At 38.2% G+C, this 14,607-nt stretch overlaps 1 protein-coding gene across 2 annotated transcripts in view; it reads left to right on the forward strand.

Moving 5' to 3' along the window:
* APBB1IP (amyloid beta precursor protein binding family B member 1 interacting protein) overlaps window positions 1-14,607 on the forward strand; it is a 57,127-nt gene that overhangs the window by 28,804 nt on the left and 13,716 nt on the right. For both annotated transcript variants that reach the window (XM_065731366.1, XM_065731365.1), the window contains 3 exons: window positions 4,262-4,336; window positions 5,577-5,720; window positions 8,458-8,568. In XM_065731366.1, the coding sequence (XP_065587438.1) occupies window positions 4,262-4,336; window positions 5,577-5,720; window positions 8,458-8,568 (330 nt within the window). The remainder of the gene's footprint in view (window positions 1-4,261; window positions 4,337-5,576; window positions 5,721-8,457; window positions 8,569-14,607) is intronic.

Here is a 14,607-nt window from a genome sequence, read left to right on the forward strand (position 1 = left end):
GTCTCTGTTGCTGATTGATAAAAACTGCCAAGAAAATATTCAAATGATCCAGATGACACCAAATGCATGTTCTTTTGAATGTTTTTGTAATTTCTGGACATTATTGAGGAAAGTGTGTAGAGATCTGGGTGCAGTAAGTGCTTCATGCTTCTGCTCCTGTGTTTATAAGCCAGAAGCAAGAGACATGCCCTCCAGTGGAAAGTCCATTGAAATAAATGAGGTTTTTACTTCCTCAAAGCAATATTAAACAGCACAAGGAGATGCATTAAGAGTTTGTAATATCTTTCATAATTGGACTTCTGTAATGAGTTTAACTCTTGAATGTTTATTTTGAAGTCAGTGAATTGGTATCCACCAGGTGACACTTCTGGTTTTAACCACTTTGGCCAAGCTGTAAGAATCGTGGGTTTTGTTGCTTTTATTTTATTTATTTTTTTTGTCTCCACTGTTGTCCCAGGAAGGAAGCAGATTTATTTCAGAAACCTGACTGTTGAGTGTGCTGGCAAAGGCACAAAGAATAAGAAGTGAGGAAAGGGAAATGTTTTTTACTGTGCTCCCAGTGTTTAGTAACCCTAGCTTCTTTCTCTGATCAGTTTATCTGCTTCAAGTTGAAGACACTACATGAATAAATACTGTTCTGCCTTGGGACAGTAACATTAGCAGACTTTACACAGTTGAACTGTTTTACAGGCTACTTTTAAACGGCCTATTCAGTGCTTTGTCATTAGCTACATCTTTACTTATGTATGTCTTTCCTTTGTTCTGTGTTCCCCCCTCCTAAAACACTTGAAAGGTCATCATCCTCAAGGCATGACAAGTCAGATGTAGCAATTTCTTCAAATGTTATAAAATCAATCAGAGTCTTGAGGGCTTCAAAAGAGCTTTGCCTTTAGCTTCGTTTCTTTATTTACATTTGTGCTCTCCAGAGCAATTATTGGCATATTCTAATAATTTTTATGTGTGTTTGGTTTAAGGGGCACATAGATCATGATGCAGGTTGCAGATGTGACCACATTTTCATTTGTGGGTTGTTTTTTCTTTTTTCTTCTGTACAAATGATGCTGCGTTCAGTACTCAGTTGAAATAGGATACGTTTTGCGTGCCACTGTGAGCTGACCAGTTCTTGACTCACCATAGTTGCACTTAGGATGAGGGTAATCAGGCAGCTAATTTCATGAAGAAATAGACATGAGTACAAAGCAGCAGCTTTATTTGCTGCACAGTGTCTTCCATCTTTAATTATCATTTGAGGGTTATACACATAAGAATAGTCTGGAATGATTTTTAATTACTTTTCCAAAAAAAAAAAAAAGAGATGACTGCATCCCACGGTGGAAAGATTGCATGAATAGGTTGTATGCATTGCAAGGCACAGAATTAACTTCGGCTGGCTATAAAATCTGTACAGGAGTTTCTTTTGTGCACATGGTCATCGGCTAGTTTTGCCAGTGTCCTATGTGAACACAGAGGGAAACGTGGGCATAATTTTCATTAAGTATGTCATACTGCCTGTACATGCCACGACTGCCACTGTAGCTCTGCACCGAAAAAATTATTTTCTCTGTGGGTGGTTAGACACTGGAACTAACTTGCTAGCAAGATAGTTGATGCCCCTTGCTCAAGTGTTCAAGATGCATTTGGATAATGCTCTCAGTAGCATGCTTTAAGTTTGGTTTAGCCCTGAAATCTTCAGGCATTTGGACTTTATCTTTCTAGGTCCCTTCCATCTGAGCTATTCTATTTCATTCCATTCTATTTTCACAGTCCAGACAGAGCAAACAAAGCAAATCCAATGGCAGAGTGTGCCTTTATTATAACCCCTTATGTTTACTTTCTTATGTTATCATTGTAAGAGAACAAACCCTTCCTGTTAATTAAGCTCAGATTAAGCTTCCTCTATTGAGAGAAAAACATTGTTTTTTGAAGTAATTAATTCTCAAATTTGTAGACATATGTTGAAAGCTACCCTATTGCCACTTCTTGTCCCATTAAGACGTGACCAAACATGCTTTTCTCTGTGGTGTCCTCAGCCAGGCAAGAGCTTGCCTTTTATCATGACCTTTGACTGCTGGACTTGGAATGACCTCTTGTGGACACACGTGGTTGCCTCCCTTGGGATAGATACTTCTGATCAAAAATAGGAGACCACACGGTGGTAAAACAAGTAGAGTATACAGTCTGCTCCTCAGGTCTTCAACCACTGACAAATAATAAACACTGTGCCCTCTCAGATTTCAGGGCCAAGACATAAAGGAAGTAATCAGTAATAAATGAAATTGGTATTGACAGGTGAAAGATGACAGTGTACATCTGTGTAACATTGGTTTATGACAAAGCAGCCTTGTTTGAAATCCTGCGTGGATTATGTTGCAAACTTTCCATCTTTACCACTGATTGTCCATACTGGGTGGTCTGTGTTTCTGCTAAATAAATGCCAGATGCTTGAATATGAATCACTTGTAATCAGAGGAGCTTTGTTTTCTTATTACCAGTGTGCTGGGAACTTGTCTGAGCCAGATGAATACTCTCCTCACTCATAGTACAGTTGATAACTCAGGCTTTGTTGAGACAGTGACAAAGTGTCACCTTGATAAACAGTCCATGAGTATGTTAGGGGATTGTACAATGTCTTTATACTGATCAGTAAAAAAAGAAAGCTTTCAGCTGCAAGTTCCTCCACTTTATGCATCTATACCAAAGTCCAGAGGCCCAATCCATCTTAATTCTGGAAACCCTCTGAGGTTTCTGTTCATACCTTCATCAGTGCAGAAGTGTGTGCCCACATCAAGCCAGCGTGCTATGTTGAGGCCCTGTCAGGGAGTGCTGTTTTGTATATATACGGCTCTTGGCTACAGCAGCTCACTACAGTATCTTTCTTCCAGTGAGATGAGTGAAGGATTGTTATTCACTCAGACCTGTGGTTTTAGGCTTCACAGGTTGGCATCGGTGTATGAATTATACTGAGAACACTCTTCCAGGCAGATTTTGTTTGAGTTGTTTGATTTTGTTTCTGCTAAGAATAATGTTTTTTGATGTAGTCATGCAGCTGTGGTCTAAAATATGCTTGCATACCTTCATCCATGGACTCAAAATGTGCCTAGGTAGTCTGGAGCCAACTAAGCTTCAGTCTAAGTACTGCTGCATATCCTTCAGAAAAATATTTTTGTATTTCCTAGCCTGTCAGTGGTGTTGAATGTTATGTATATTTTATGTTCATACCACGGACTTGGCATCTGCTTTGGCAAAATTGCAGGGTGGCTCAATTTCTCATGTCCCCTACCTCACTTAATGTGGACTTCTAATATAGCAGGTTTTTTTAAGAACTGCCCTTGAGGTCATCCACACCTCTTCCTCTTTCTCTCTTGGTGCCTCTCCAAAAGCCATCTTCAGTGGGGTTTGCATTCTGGCAGGCTACTGTTCGCCGCACTGCTTGAAAAAGATGTGGTTATGTGGAAAGGCAGGGTTTCATTTCAGATAAGCTTTGTTGCTATAAACATGGTATGATGGCAGGGTAGGTATGCTGCTTGTTTGTTTCATGTAGCGTAGAAACAGCATATTCCTTTATGCATATATTTCTCATTTTTCTTTTGATAAGGCTTTAATTCATGTTGTAGTTTACTTTGTTGATCTCTGTCCGTGTAAATACATGGCTACATTTTCATAATTCTGAGATGTGTGTCTCTGAAAAAAACAGTAGGTAGAGACAAATACTCAGTTTTCTTGTTACAGAATTGCTGAAGGATTTTTAAGTGGATGGTTTTCAAAATTTGCTTCCTGCCTCCTAGAAAAAACATGTAGAAAAAACTTAACTGCTTGACTAATTCCAGGGAAATCAGTAAGACTGTCCCATGCATTGAGTGATTTCAACATCCAAGCCTCTGTTCTATGTGCTCTTTTGTTTAGCAGGTGATGAAACACAAGAGCTTTGAGCAATGTAATTCTGACCGCAGATGCATTTGATGCATGGCATAACTCCTTTGCCTATCTTCTTCCTTTATAGTTTCCTTACTGTCTGCAGACAGCTGGTTACTGTGCTTTTGAATTACATTCAGAGTGAAGAATTAAAACTTACCAGCAGGCAACTATGATTAAGGTTTTTTATATGAAGTGTCCACGTTAGAATTGTCTATATGCACCTGCCTTTGTTAGCTTCCATACTCAGTATCAGAAGACTGAGTAACTATTGAATGGGTTTTAACAATCTGATTACTTGTATTAATATCTTTCTAATGAACATGAATTTTGTTTATGTCTTAATCAGAATTTCTACCTGGCAAACAAAGGGAAGAATGAAAGCAAAGAAATGAATGATAAAAGCAAAGAAGCTTTACTGGAGGTAAGCCAGCTTTCTAGGTTGATAACGGAAAGACCACCAAAACTGTCATAGTCTGTATCTGCTCTGCAACAACAGGGGGTCTTTGTGGGCAAAAGTATAGCAACAGGAAGTTCTGTGATGGTTGGTAATAGCAGCTTTGTGTCTCAGGTTTAGTGTTTGGCTTTTTCTCTGCATCTGCTGTTTGCCGCTGAAAATGTTTATTTTATCTTCTACCAGAGAACTTAAGTGATGGAGACATATGTTTTTTAATGTTTTTATGAAGAGCTATGACACAATACCAACCAATTAAAACAATGTTGTTCTTTTCATTTTATTGGTACTTGTATAACTTTGCCACACCCTTAGGTCAACCTCTGTGGCTTCCCTTTAGTAAGATTAGTAAGTAGCAAACAATTATATTTTGCTCTAAAAACAGATGTACTTCTCACTACCTCAAATCATGAGCTGTACTGCAACAGAAGAAGAACCGTTACACTTCTTCAGGAAGTCTGTTTATCCTTTTGCCTTTCTTGCTGAAGTTTGTCTTCAATTGTATGCTTTGAGAGAGAGAAATCCAGAGTTATGTGAAAGATTATCACAGTTTTCCTAGTAAGCATTTTGACTTAGGTAATATTCAAGAAATATGCCTTTCTTGTGTGCCTGAGGATTCGCTTTTTTAAAATTAGCACACCAGATGTCAACCAGCAGAAGTCCTTATAAATTCTGTTAAGAATATTGACGTTAAAGATTTCCCAACAGTAGGTTGTTCAAGCAAACAATTAAGTATATGTCTTTAAACAGTGTTATAAATTTTAGCATGTATTTATAAGCTAAAGTGATTTATTTTTTTCTAAGTGATTTTTGAAGATTCTTTTGACAAATATACTGCTTTACAGAATTTATAGATAGGACAATAGAGAAATAACAACAGCAGTACCAGGTGTTCTGTTTTATTGGATTCGCTAGGTACATCTGTGTCAAAACCTTTTGTAGCTGTTTTTGCATGACTCTTCAAAGAACAGAGGGTTTACACATCTTCTTTTCCATTGTGAGAACCCTATCTGTATGGCTGAGTATCGGACTAGCTTGGAAAAGTTTCCTGCCCAAGGTGTTTATCCCCCTGGTAAATACATTCCCCATGTTAATATGTTCACTAACACAGGAAATGTCTTTATTTTTCAAGAGAGCATTTGTCTACTGTTTATTAATAGGGTAATGCATAAATCTATTTATTTTATGTTATATTATTCTTGTTGCACAGGAAAGTTTCTGTGGGGCATCTGTCATTGTGCCCGAGCTTGAAGGAGCCCTTTATTTAAAAGAAGATGGAAAAAAGTCCTGGAAAAAACGTTACTTTCTTCTGCGAGCTTCTGGAATTTATTATGTACCCAAAGGAAAAACCAAGGTCAGGAAGCCAAATAATCCTTTTAGAATAAAACAGTTATCAGAGGTGAAAGTGAAGAACTCCCAAGGTGGCATATAAGAGCACTGTCTGGTGCATCTGAGAGAGTTTTCTTTTATTGTTTTGTTGTTTTTGTTTTATTTTTAAATTTGGCTGCACCACTTGTGCAAATATTAGAATGTAGTCACAGAATCCTGTCACATTTCCCTCCTTCTGATTTCCATGGAGAGATAAAAGCAGTAAAGAAATAACACTCCACCGGAAGTCAGCAGGGGGAAGAAAAACAGCTCAGCATTCTTCAATTGGTGTTATGCTGCCAAAGTTCTTCACTGTTACATGAGTTCTCCATAGAAGAATATGTTAAAAATTCTGAACTAATTTCTTGTCACAGAAAAAGTGGAATCTGACTTTGTAGGCTACTGTCTTCCTGTGCCAAAAACCGGCACGCGGCAGTGGCATACGTTCTTTTCCTACAATGGTCTTTACCTAGAGAATGTTGTGCTTTTTAACTGTGCTTTGACTTGAAGGAAGTAAGGAAAAAGCATCCACCTGACAGAACTAACTTACTGATATTAAGTACTGCAAAGTATTTAAAAAGTCTGAATTGCCAGCACTGTAGAAGCAGGAGAGTTCTGAGCGTGTTGTTCTTGCAGGAGACTGGCTACTCATTTCCACATGATGAGGTAGAATGGCAGCTTCTTCTGGGGCTAGTGGGTTGGTTTTGGCTTTTTATTTTTTTATATTCTGAAAAACATTTCTGTTACCACCTGCAGCTCTGCTCATGCTTCATATTTGAAAATTCTGATGCTGATGACAGAGTTTTACTGTTACAATTTGTGCTGTGAAACTTAACTTTCTCTCATTTTCTGACTAAATTAAAATGAAAAAAGCAATTGATAGCTTGTAAAGAAAGTGCTGCTGCTCCAGTGACCTGTGCTTATAACCATATCTCAATGAAATACAGATCTGGATTACCTCACTACCTTCACAGCAATCTATTGTGACTTTATCTGGCCCTGAGATAACAGTTTTCCATCTTCCAATTTTCTTGCACACGCACAACTTTCTATCAATTAGGACTTATTTGGAAGTCACTTGAAGTAGACAGAGTGTAAGAACAGTCAAATGAAAAATCCATTTGGAGCATTTCCTTGTGGCCTGCCTCCATCGGTAGTCAGCAGCAGGTCAAGATGGTATAAAGTGTTCATGCATCTTGCTGCAGTCGTTCAGTTTTGGGTGAAGTGATTTTTCACTGAGATACAGAAGCAAACCCTCAAAGGGCAATAATGTCTTCAGCTGGTGCAGCTGTTTTGAAATTCATCACATAATAGTGTTTTCACTTGTTATGCACAGAGAAAACCAAAGGAGTCTGGCATACCTTTGGCACTTCATGTTGGCTATAAAGTACATTACAAACCTTTAAAAATGCAGGAACAGTTCCAGACACTTTTATACACGTGCCTCCAGGCACCAACCATCACTGTCATCTTCATTCCTTCATTGTTATCCTCCCTATCCCATTCAAAAATGTGCTGCTAATGAATAAGTTCACATAACAGCAGAATCAAAACTATAGAAACAATTTTAAAATGTTAGTGTTAGCTATGTTGTTTTGTCTGATCATGTTAACACTGCAGAAATACTAGCAATAAGTGACTTTGTCCCTTGCAAGAAAATAACGAATGTGTTTTGTGTTGGTCTTAATTGCCATGACCTGATTCCTAAAGGAAAGGAATTACTCCTTACTATACTGTGTGGATTTGAGCATGTTTGGGAACTTTCAACAATGGAAAATCATACATTTATACAGTCAAAGACAAAATCCCTGACATGAACTTTAGGGAAGAGGAAGGAGAAATCTTGTCTACATATCACGTGGAGTGTTTTCTCATTGAAAATCTTACTTGCAAACTCAGATTTTAAATGCACTAGCATAAATAAACCAAACTTGAGGGCATTTTCTAGTGAAAGTAACAGTAAAAATGACAACAGAATAGAAGAACCATCACACATGGAAGTATAACCCAATTCTTAGGGGGAGGGAGAGCTTGTTTTTTCACAATTTCCTGATTTCTTAGTTTAACCAACAGTGACTATATGACATGGCTGTTTCTGCATTTCTACTCAAAGTATTGCAAAAGGTATGCTTTGTATGCAAAATTCTGAACAGAAAAGTGTGCCAGTAACAGAAACCTTGTTTCTTAAGCAACATACTGTGATAAACAAAACAATAATAATGCCAGGAAATCTGAGAAAATTCAGAGTAAAACAGATGGAATGTGTTTTTATTTCCTAATGAGAACGTACATTTTTTACATGTATCAAAGAGAGTCAAGCTCTCAAATCAGCTTAGAACCCAAAACAATCATTCTCGACTCAGAATTATAAGGGTGTGGTTGCAAGGTCTGTGTGTATTTTACAAAAGTTATTTCTTACTATGGTCTGCTGCTTATTTTTGTTAGCCATAAGCCAAAATCTCCACACAAAGCAATAAAGCATAGCAAAGCCAGAACAACAGCAAGATGTTGCACTGTTACATGTTGTTCCTAGTATGTGCTGACCCTCTTCCAAGGGTTAGTTTAATAATGCTTTTAAAATTAATCCTTCTTTAGTCAGTTTTATGACAGTTAAAAAAAAATAAAAAGCATTAGTGTTCATATACTTGAAAACAGTCCCTTAATGAGTGTCATATCAAAAGTTAATTTGTTCTAACAATGCTGTGCTTGGTTTTCATTTGTAGACATCCCGGGATCTGATGTGCTTCATTCAGTTTGAGAACATGAATGTTTACTATGGTTCACAGCACAAAGTAAAATATAAGGCACCTACAGATCACTGCTTTGTCTTAAAGGTAATGTACGAGAAAAATAAGTTCTGCAAAAGTCATACACAAATTATTGCAAATTCCAAAGTATTTAAGTTTCAAGCTGCAAGGAGCCTTGTGAAATTAAAAAGAAAAAAAAATGACATGATTTTGCAGAAGATATTCTCTTCTTCATTTCATTCTTGATCAGCAACATATCTTTACAGTCCTCTGAACAGTAGGGATTGGTAGTCTGTGATGTATGTCTGCACAGTATCTGTAAACTTTTCTTCAGAACAAGACTGAATATACTTCCAGTGACTCCTCAGGAGATGGAACACATGTGGACAAATGTCTCACAGGGCAGTTGTATGGTGAGAAGACTGGCAGTCCCTAATGCTGATGTTATGACCACTTTTATGTCTACTCTTTATTTGCAGCGTAGCCATGTTGAATAGTTTGTTGATGCGAAATCTTGCCTGAATAGGTATCTTAGGTGGCGTATTTTATTGCAAAGCTACTTGTAGTATCTGTGCAAAATACACTGTTCATGTAGCCATTAATTTATTGCTGTTGAAATAAGAATCACACAGGTGCCCCTCCAGGTAGTAACAGTGCAGATAGAGTGAGAATTCCATGTTTCTTTCAGGAAAGGAAAAGCCCGTGTTTTGCACATAATTCAGGTGGCAGAAATGAAGCCTTCAAGCTGTAGTAACTAGGGCTGCTTTGTTATGGATTTCAGAATACAGTGAAATTACTGTGTCCGAGACAGAAGATAACATTGTTGGTTCTTCTCTGTTTAGGGCCTGCACTGCAAGATACTAAAAAAACACAGTATCTTGTCTCAGAAAGAAGGTACAGGAAGCATTCACATCATATATTGCTTAACATACCATGTTGCTGTCTGTAGCTGTACACTTTCAGCATTTTTTTGGTTCAGCTTCAAAATATCTACTAGCCTAATTTACAGATGGTGAAGCAGAAGTGGTTTATAGACTCAGACTTGTTTTCCGTAGCAGACATAACTAATTAACAGTGCTGGAAAGTTTTAATACTTAAAAAAAACTCTCTATAAAATGCTTAGGGAAAAACAAACAGAAAATGAACTTCCTTTATCTTTCTCTGTGAAATAGTGATGGTCTGCAAAATACAACTTGTAATGGAAAAAAAATAAACAAAAAGAGAAGGTGATTTAAAAAAAGAAGAGAAAATAGAACTTTTAAACCTTTGAGACCATATTTGTTTCTATCTGTCTATCTGACTTAATTACAAGATTCAATCCAAAACAGATACCTGGTCAAAGGAGTATCTGACTAATTTAATAATAGTTACTCACTTCTATTCAGATGAGAATAATAGCATGTTTTTTGAGGTGTACGTAGCAGTACCTTTGACTGTCCATAGATGAGAAAACTTTCCAGATTTATTGCCATCTTTTGTGAAAAGAGGGGTGTTATAAATGAGAACTTAAAACAAAAAGAGAAGTTACTAGACTAAAATACTTGCTTAATTGGATGTGTGATGTTAGGCACCTTACCTTTAGCATGAAATGTGAAGAACAAGGTCAAAAGCTCACTAGGGACTTTTCTGTATAACAGGCTTATGAATGTATGAAACATACTTAGCAAAAGTGTTTACTCTGGAGCTCCTTAAATGTGTTTGCAGTATACTAGAATAAACATCATATTGATGATATCATTATATCCAAGCAACTCTGCTTTGTGATGGTTACATTGTGTTAAAATGATTGTTCTTCATTTTAAGTCAGCATTTGGTAGATTCCTGACTGGATCTGTTTCAGACTTGGCTTCTACTGGCAGCTGTCTTACAGTGACTGAAGTTGCTAAGGAAGTATAAATAAGCTCTGGTATCTTCAAATCTTCTGTTATATCAAAAATGAAAGCCTCCCACTTGGAGTGGCTCTCTTAGAGTGATGAAATGGAGTGTTTCTTTTTTCTATGCTGTAATTCAAGTTCATTTTATACCATTTTGAAGACTTTCAGCTGAGATGAGTTCTGTCATCTCTGGGTTCTCTTCAGTTGGAGCTGAGGATATAATACAGTTTGAGATCTGAGAGAAAGAACAAAGTTAAACATTGATCTCTCTGGTTGGTTGGTTGGTGACATGGAAGCGTGTGGAGAAGGACATAAAGCCATTTATTGCACTTAGTCACATTTTGTTTCTGTCTGTTTTCACATGGAAGTCTCCCAGAATATGATATTTCTCTTGCTTTGGAGATACCTTTTAGGGATGGTGATAGGAGGATGGTTGGACTAGATGATCATGTAGGTCCTTTCCAACCTAATGTACCTATGAACCTATGAACCTACCTGTTCTGAGATGTCCAAGGAAAACAAATCATCATCCTTGAGATACTTCTCACCCTGCTGTATTTCAAGAATGAAGTTCTCAATATGGAATAACAATACTTAGGTGTACTGGTGCAGTGAACAATAGAAAACAGATGTAATAGGTAAACATTTGCCTTCGTTTTGCTGCTAACCTGGTAATTGTGAAGGAATGGTCATGCTCAGCTCAATCTAATCCAGACAGAAAGTCCTCTACAGACACAGTTGCACTGCTGTCTCTTCACAGCTCTTCCATTCCCCAGAGTGTGTCTCAGGGCAGTGAGGTTTGCAGAAGCTCTCTTCCAGTTGCTTATTTGATGTAGGAGAAGATTATCTTTAAAGCAAATGGAAGAAAGTCATTGGAAGGACAGCAGCTGTAGCCCATTCTAGCTGTTCTCTGTGGATAGCTGTGAATCAAAATAGATGTTCAAATTTTGGAAATAAGTTAATCCATAGTCTTTAATAGCTTCAGCAAGCTGTAACATCAGTCAGAATGTTTTTGAATAATAACATACTACTACATTTTATAAAGGATTGTTGCCTACTGAGGACGCTGAATAGCTCTTTAGGAGCCGCTCTCAAAGCAGTGAGCAGTAATCAGCCAAGTTACTTTGCTGTATTTCAGACTTAACAAAAGAAACTGCCCAGCTCAGAGTAAAGAGCCCAGTTCAAACTTTGTAGTGCAGGAGAAATACAGGGACTTAGCAGCTTCAGCAGTATCTTGCTTCTGAGGTAGGTGGAAAGTCCTACTGAATTTTAAACCATATATAATCTCCCTGATTTGAGCATTGAGCTGTAAAGTTATTGTATTTGTTTCTGACCCTACTGGTTAAGCTTATTGGCTTCCTTATTTCAAGAGAAGGAGAAATGCTGTTCTTTCATTCAGAAGGCAGTGAATGAGAAGTGGTCGGATCTGGAGCTGAGTATGACCTCATGCTTGAAGGAAGCATCCCGTCTTTTGCTCTAGCCCCTATTTAAATGAGACCTCTTAACAAATAACTGGTCTAAAAACAGTAAAATCTGTACTTGCCTACAAAGGTCCTGTTTCTTATTATCAGGCAGAAAAGATAGATTATTTCTTTTGACTAACTGCCAGCCTTTGTCATTTATGTGTGTTTATGGAGGGAAGAGTCCTCAAGAGATATTAGGAGAATGAGCGCATTATTTTTGCAGTGCAAGGTATAATCAAGAGTTTCTGGGAAAGAAGAGCACTGGAACTAATATTAAACACAACTAACACTAGTAGCTTGGTTTTGACTAGAATGATGAAATCTCACTAATTGTCTGACACTGACACTGCCCTAAACTATGTAGGCCTTTTCCCTAGTGTCTCCATGGCATCTCTTTGAATACTGCTTCGACTTCATCTTTATAAACAGGATGTGGGCTTTTTCTCTAGTTTCTTCTTAGGCTAACAGTCAGGTGAGGGGCTCATACATGCAGTGAGCCTTTGGTTTTAGTGCCTGTCCCAGTTAACATATTTTTGTGCCCAATCACAAAGCCTATGAGCAGGCAACTCCCTGTGTCCTGTTGTTTACTTATTTGCTTGTTTTTAATCCAGCCATTCAATTTTAACTGTAGTGGTTCATACCTGGGTTAATTAGCTGATGCCAGATGGAGCACAAATGCTAGTGTAACAACAGAAAGATCATGCACATCATGGGCAGTTTGTTGCTTTGATGCTTAAAACAGAAGCCAGTGTAGGTTTTGCAGCCTCTGATATTGTACCTAGACAGGGTATTTTGAACTAGCTCATATATGTGTTCTGGGCTGCAGATCCTTTCTGTAGGTTGTTCCTCTTACAGCCAGAGAAGTCTGAAGAATTCTGAGCACTCCTTGCCTGTCATTTTTTCCTGTTATGCCAGCATATTCTTGTATATACTGTATATCAGACTTAAAATGCAGAACTTTTTGCTTATGCCTTAAGTAACAAAACACTAAGGAGATGACAGGAAAAGGGGTGGTGTGTCAAAACCAAATCAAAAGCACATCACATTGACCATCAGCAAAAGACAGGGAACTTTACTGAACTCATACGGGGGTTTCTTTTCAGGACCACTCAGGAGACAGCTGCAGCAACCAAACAAAGCAGCTACTTCCTCTTACCAGCTCCTTTAAGGTGGTGGAAAGCGCAGCTGGGAGCAACTGAAAAGCACAGCTGGCTCAGTGATGTCAGAAAGAGGGGTTTGGCTGTTCCTGTGCAGCAAACCAGAACAGATGTGGTTGGGTCCCCAGGATGAGAGCGTGGCCTGGCATGGAGGATCCACTGGACTTGGCTTTCAAGAATCCTTAGGTGTTGGGGCAACTACAAAGCTTGAAAAACTGATGTTTTCCAGTAGCTACTTGGCCTTTACGAATTATTCTACACTGGTCTCTCAATGTCCCACACATAGGAAACACAAACCAAAAGGAAAGCCCCTCAGCGTACTGAAAATAGAGTTTCTGAGCTTCCTCCTGTTCTTTGCGTGGCTGTCTGCCACCCCACAGAGAGCACTAGACGCTCCCTGAGAGAGAAGCAGAGAGGGAAGAGAAACCTCTCTCCTTCCCAGAACAGTAATCTCCCACGCTGTGCACAGCAGGCATGCTAGTTGGGGCTGTTTGGTTCCTCACAGTATCCACTGCATTTGCAAAAGCAGATTCCCAATAGTTCTTCACTTTCACTGTCTACTACATTATTTGGGGAATGCTGTGGAAATAGATAAGACCTTTTACGATTGATTTTTGTATTCTGAAGTTGAAAGCCCTCAAAACCAAGAGATTCCACTGTGCAGAAAGGAGTCTGTTCATCTCACTCCTAACAGCATCCATTGCACTGAGCAGAAAGTCTGACACAATCTTTATTTTGTGCAGCATGTGTGTGTATGCCAGTCCAGGAGCTGATTTTGTCGTACCATATTGAAAAATCTTTCAAAGCAGACAAATAGCAAGGTAATCTATATGCAAATTTGCTGGTTTAGTCAGTCTTATGTGCCTGTGACAAAGAGTGAATTTAATTATAGTTTATTGGTGCTGGTTTTGCTTGAGTAATCTGGAGGTAATGGTGCATTATGCTGAATTAATCTAGGGTGAAAAAAATTGGTTTCCTGGGGATAAACAGAGACAAAGGCAAATTGTCTTCTATTTCCACAGCTGGGTACATTTTCCTGTGCAGTCTAAGCAGTGAAGTTTTCCTGGTGTCATTTGGAAGCTACCACACTTTTTAAAAAAATGAATATTTGACAGGATTTGGGAAGTAGACTTTCAAGAAGAATAGCTTCTGCTTGCAGCAGTAGTGTCATTCCAGCAGTTAATTTCAAATTTAGTTGCTCCACTGCTAATTCCCTCCTCCCTCACACCCAGTAATCTGCTGAGCAGACTGAGTCACGTGCGTAATGCATTCAGCACAATGACAGTGAAGAAGGCAGAAGGTGAGCATTCACAGTGTCTGAGAGAGAAGTGTAGAATGAATGGCTGGCATGGAAAACAAGGGTACACAACAGAAATTTTTCTTCATGTGAAAGCTTACAAAACTGTTATGTTACTGTGAATGTTTCAGATATTTCAGAGTAAAATTAATTGTTAGATAAACTAAAAAATAAAGCAGAAATATTTGTTACAGAACATGTTCTGATGTGTGTGGATCTCTAGTCCTGGTACGTGTGAACAGTTTTGTGAGATAAATGTAAAAATAACAGCAAGAATGAGATCAGTGAAAGGACAGTGAAAAAAAAGTTTATAATATATTTTGAAAATGTGATTT

The sequence above is a fragment of the Cyrtonyx montezumae genome, unplaced genomic scaffold, assembly GCF_038088225.1.
Source record: "Cyrtonyx montezumae isolate F1298 unplaced genomic scaffold, pur_monq_1.0 scaffold_14, whole genome shotgun sequence".
NCBI lineage: Eukaryota > Metazoa > Chordata > Aves > Galliformes > Odontophoridae > Cyrtonyx > Cyrtonyx montezumae.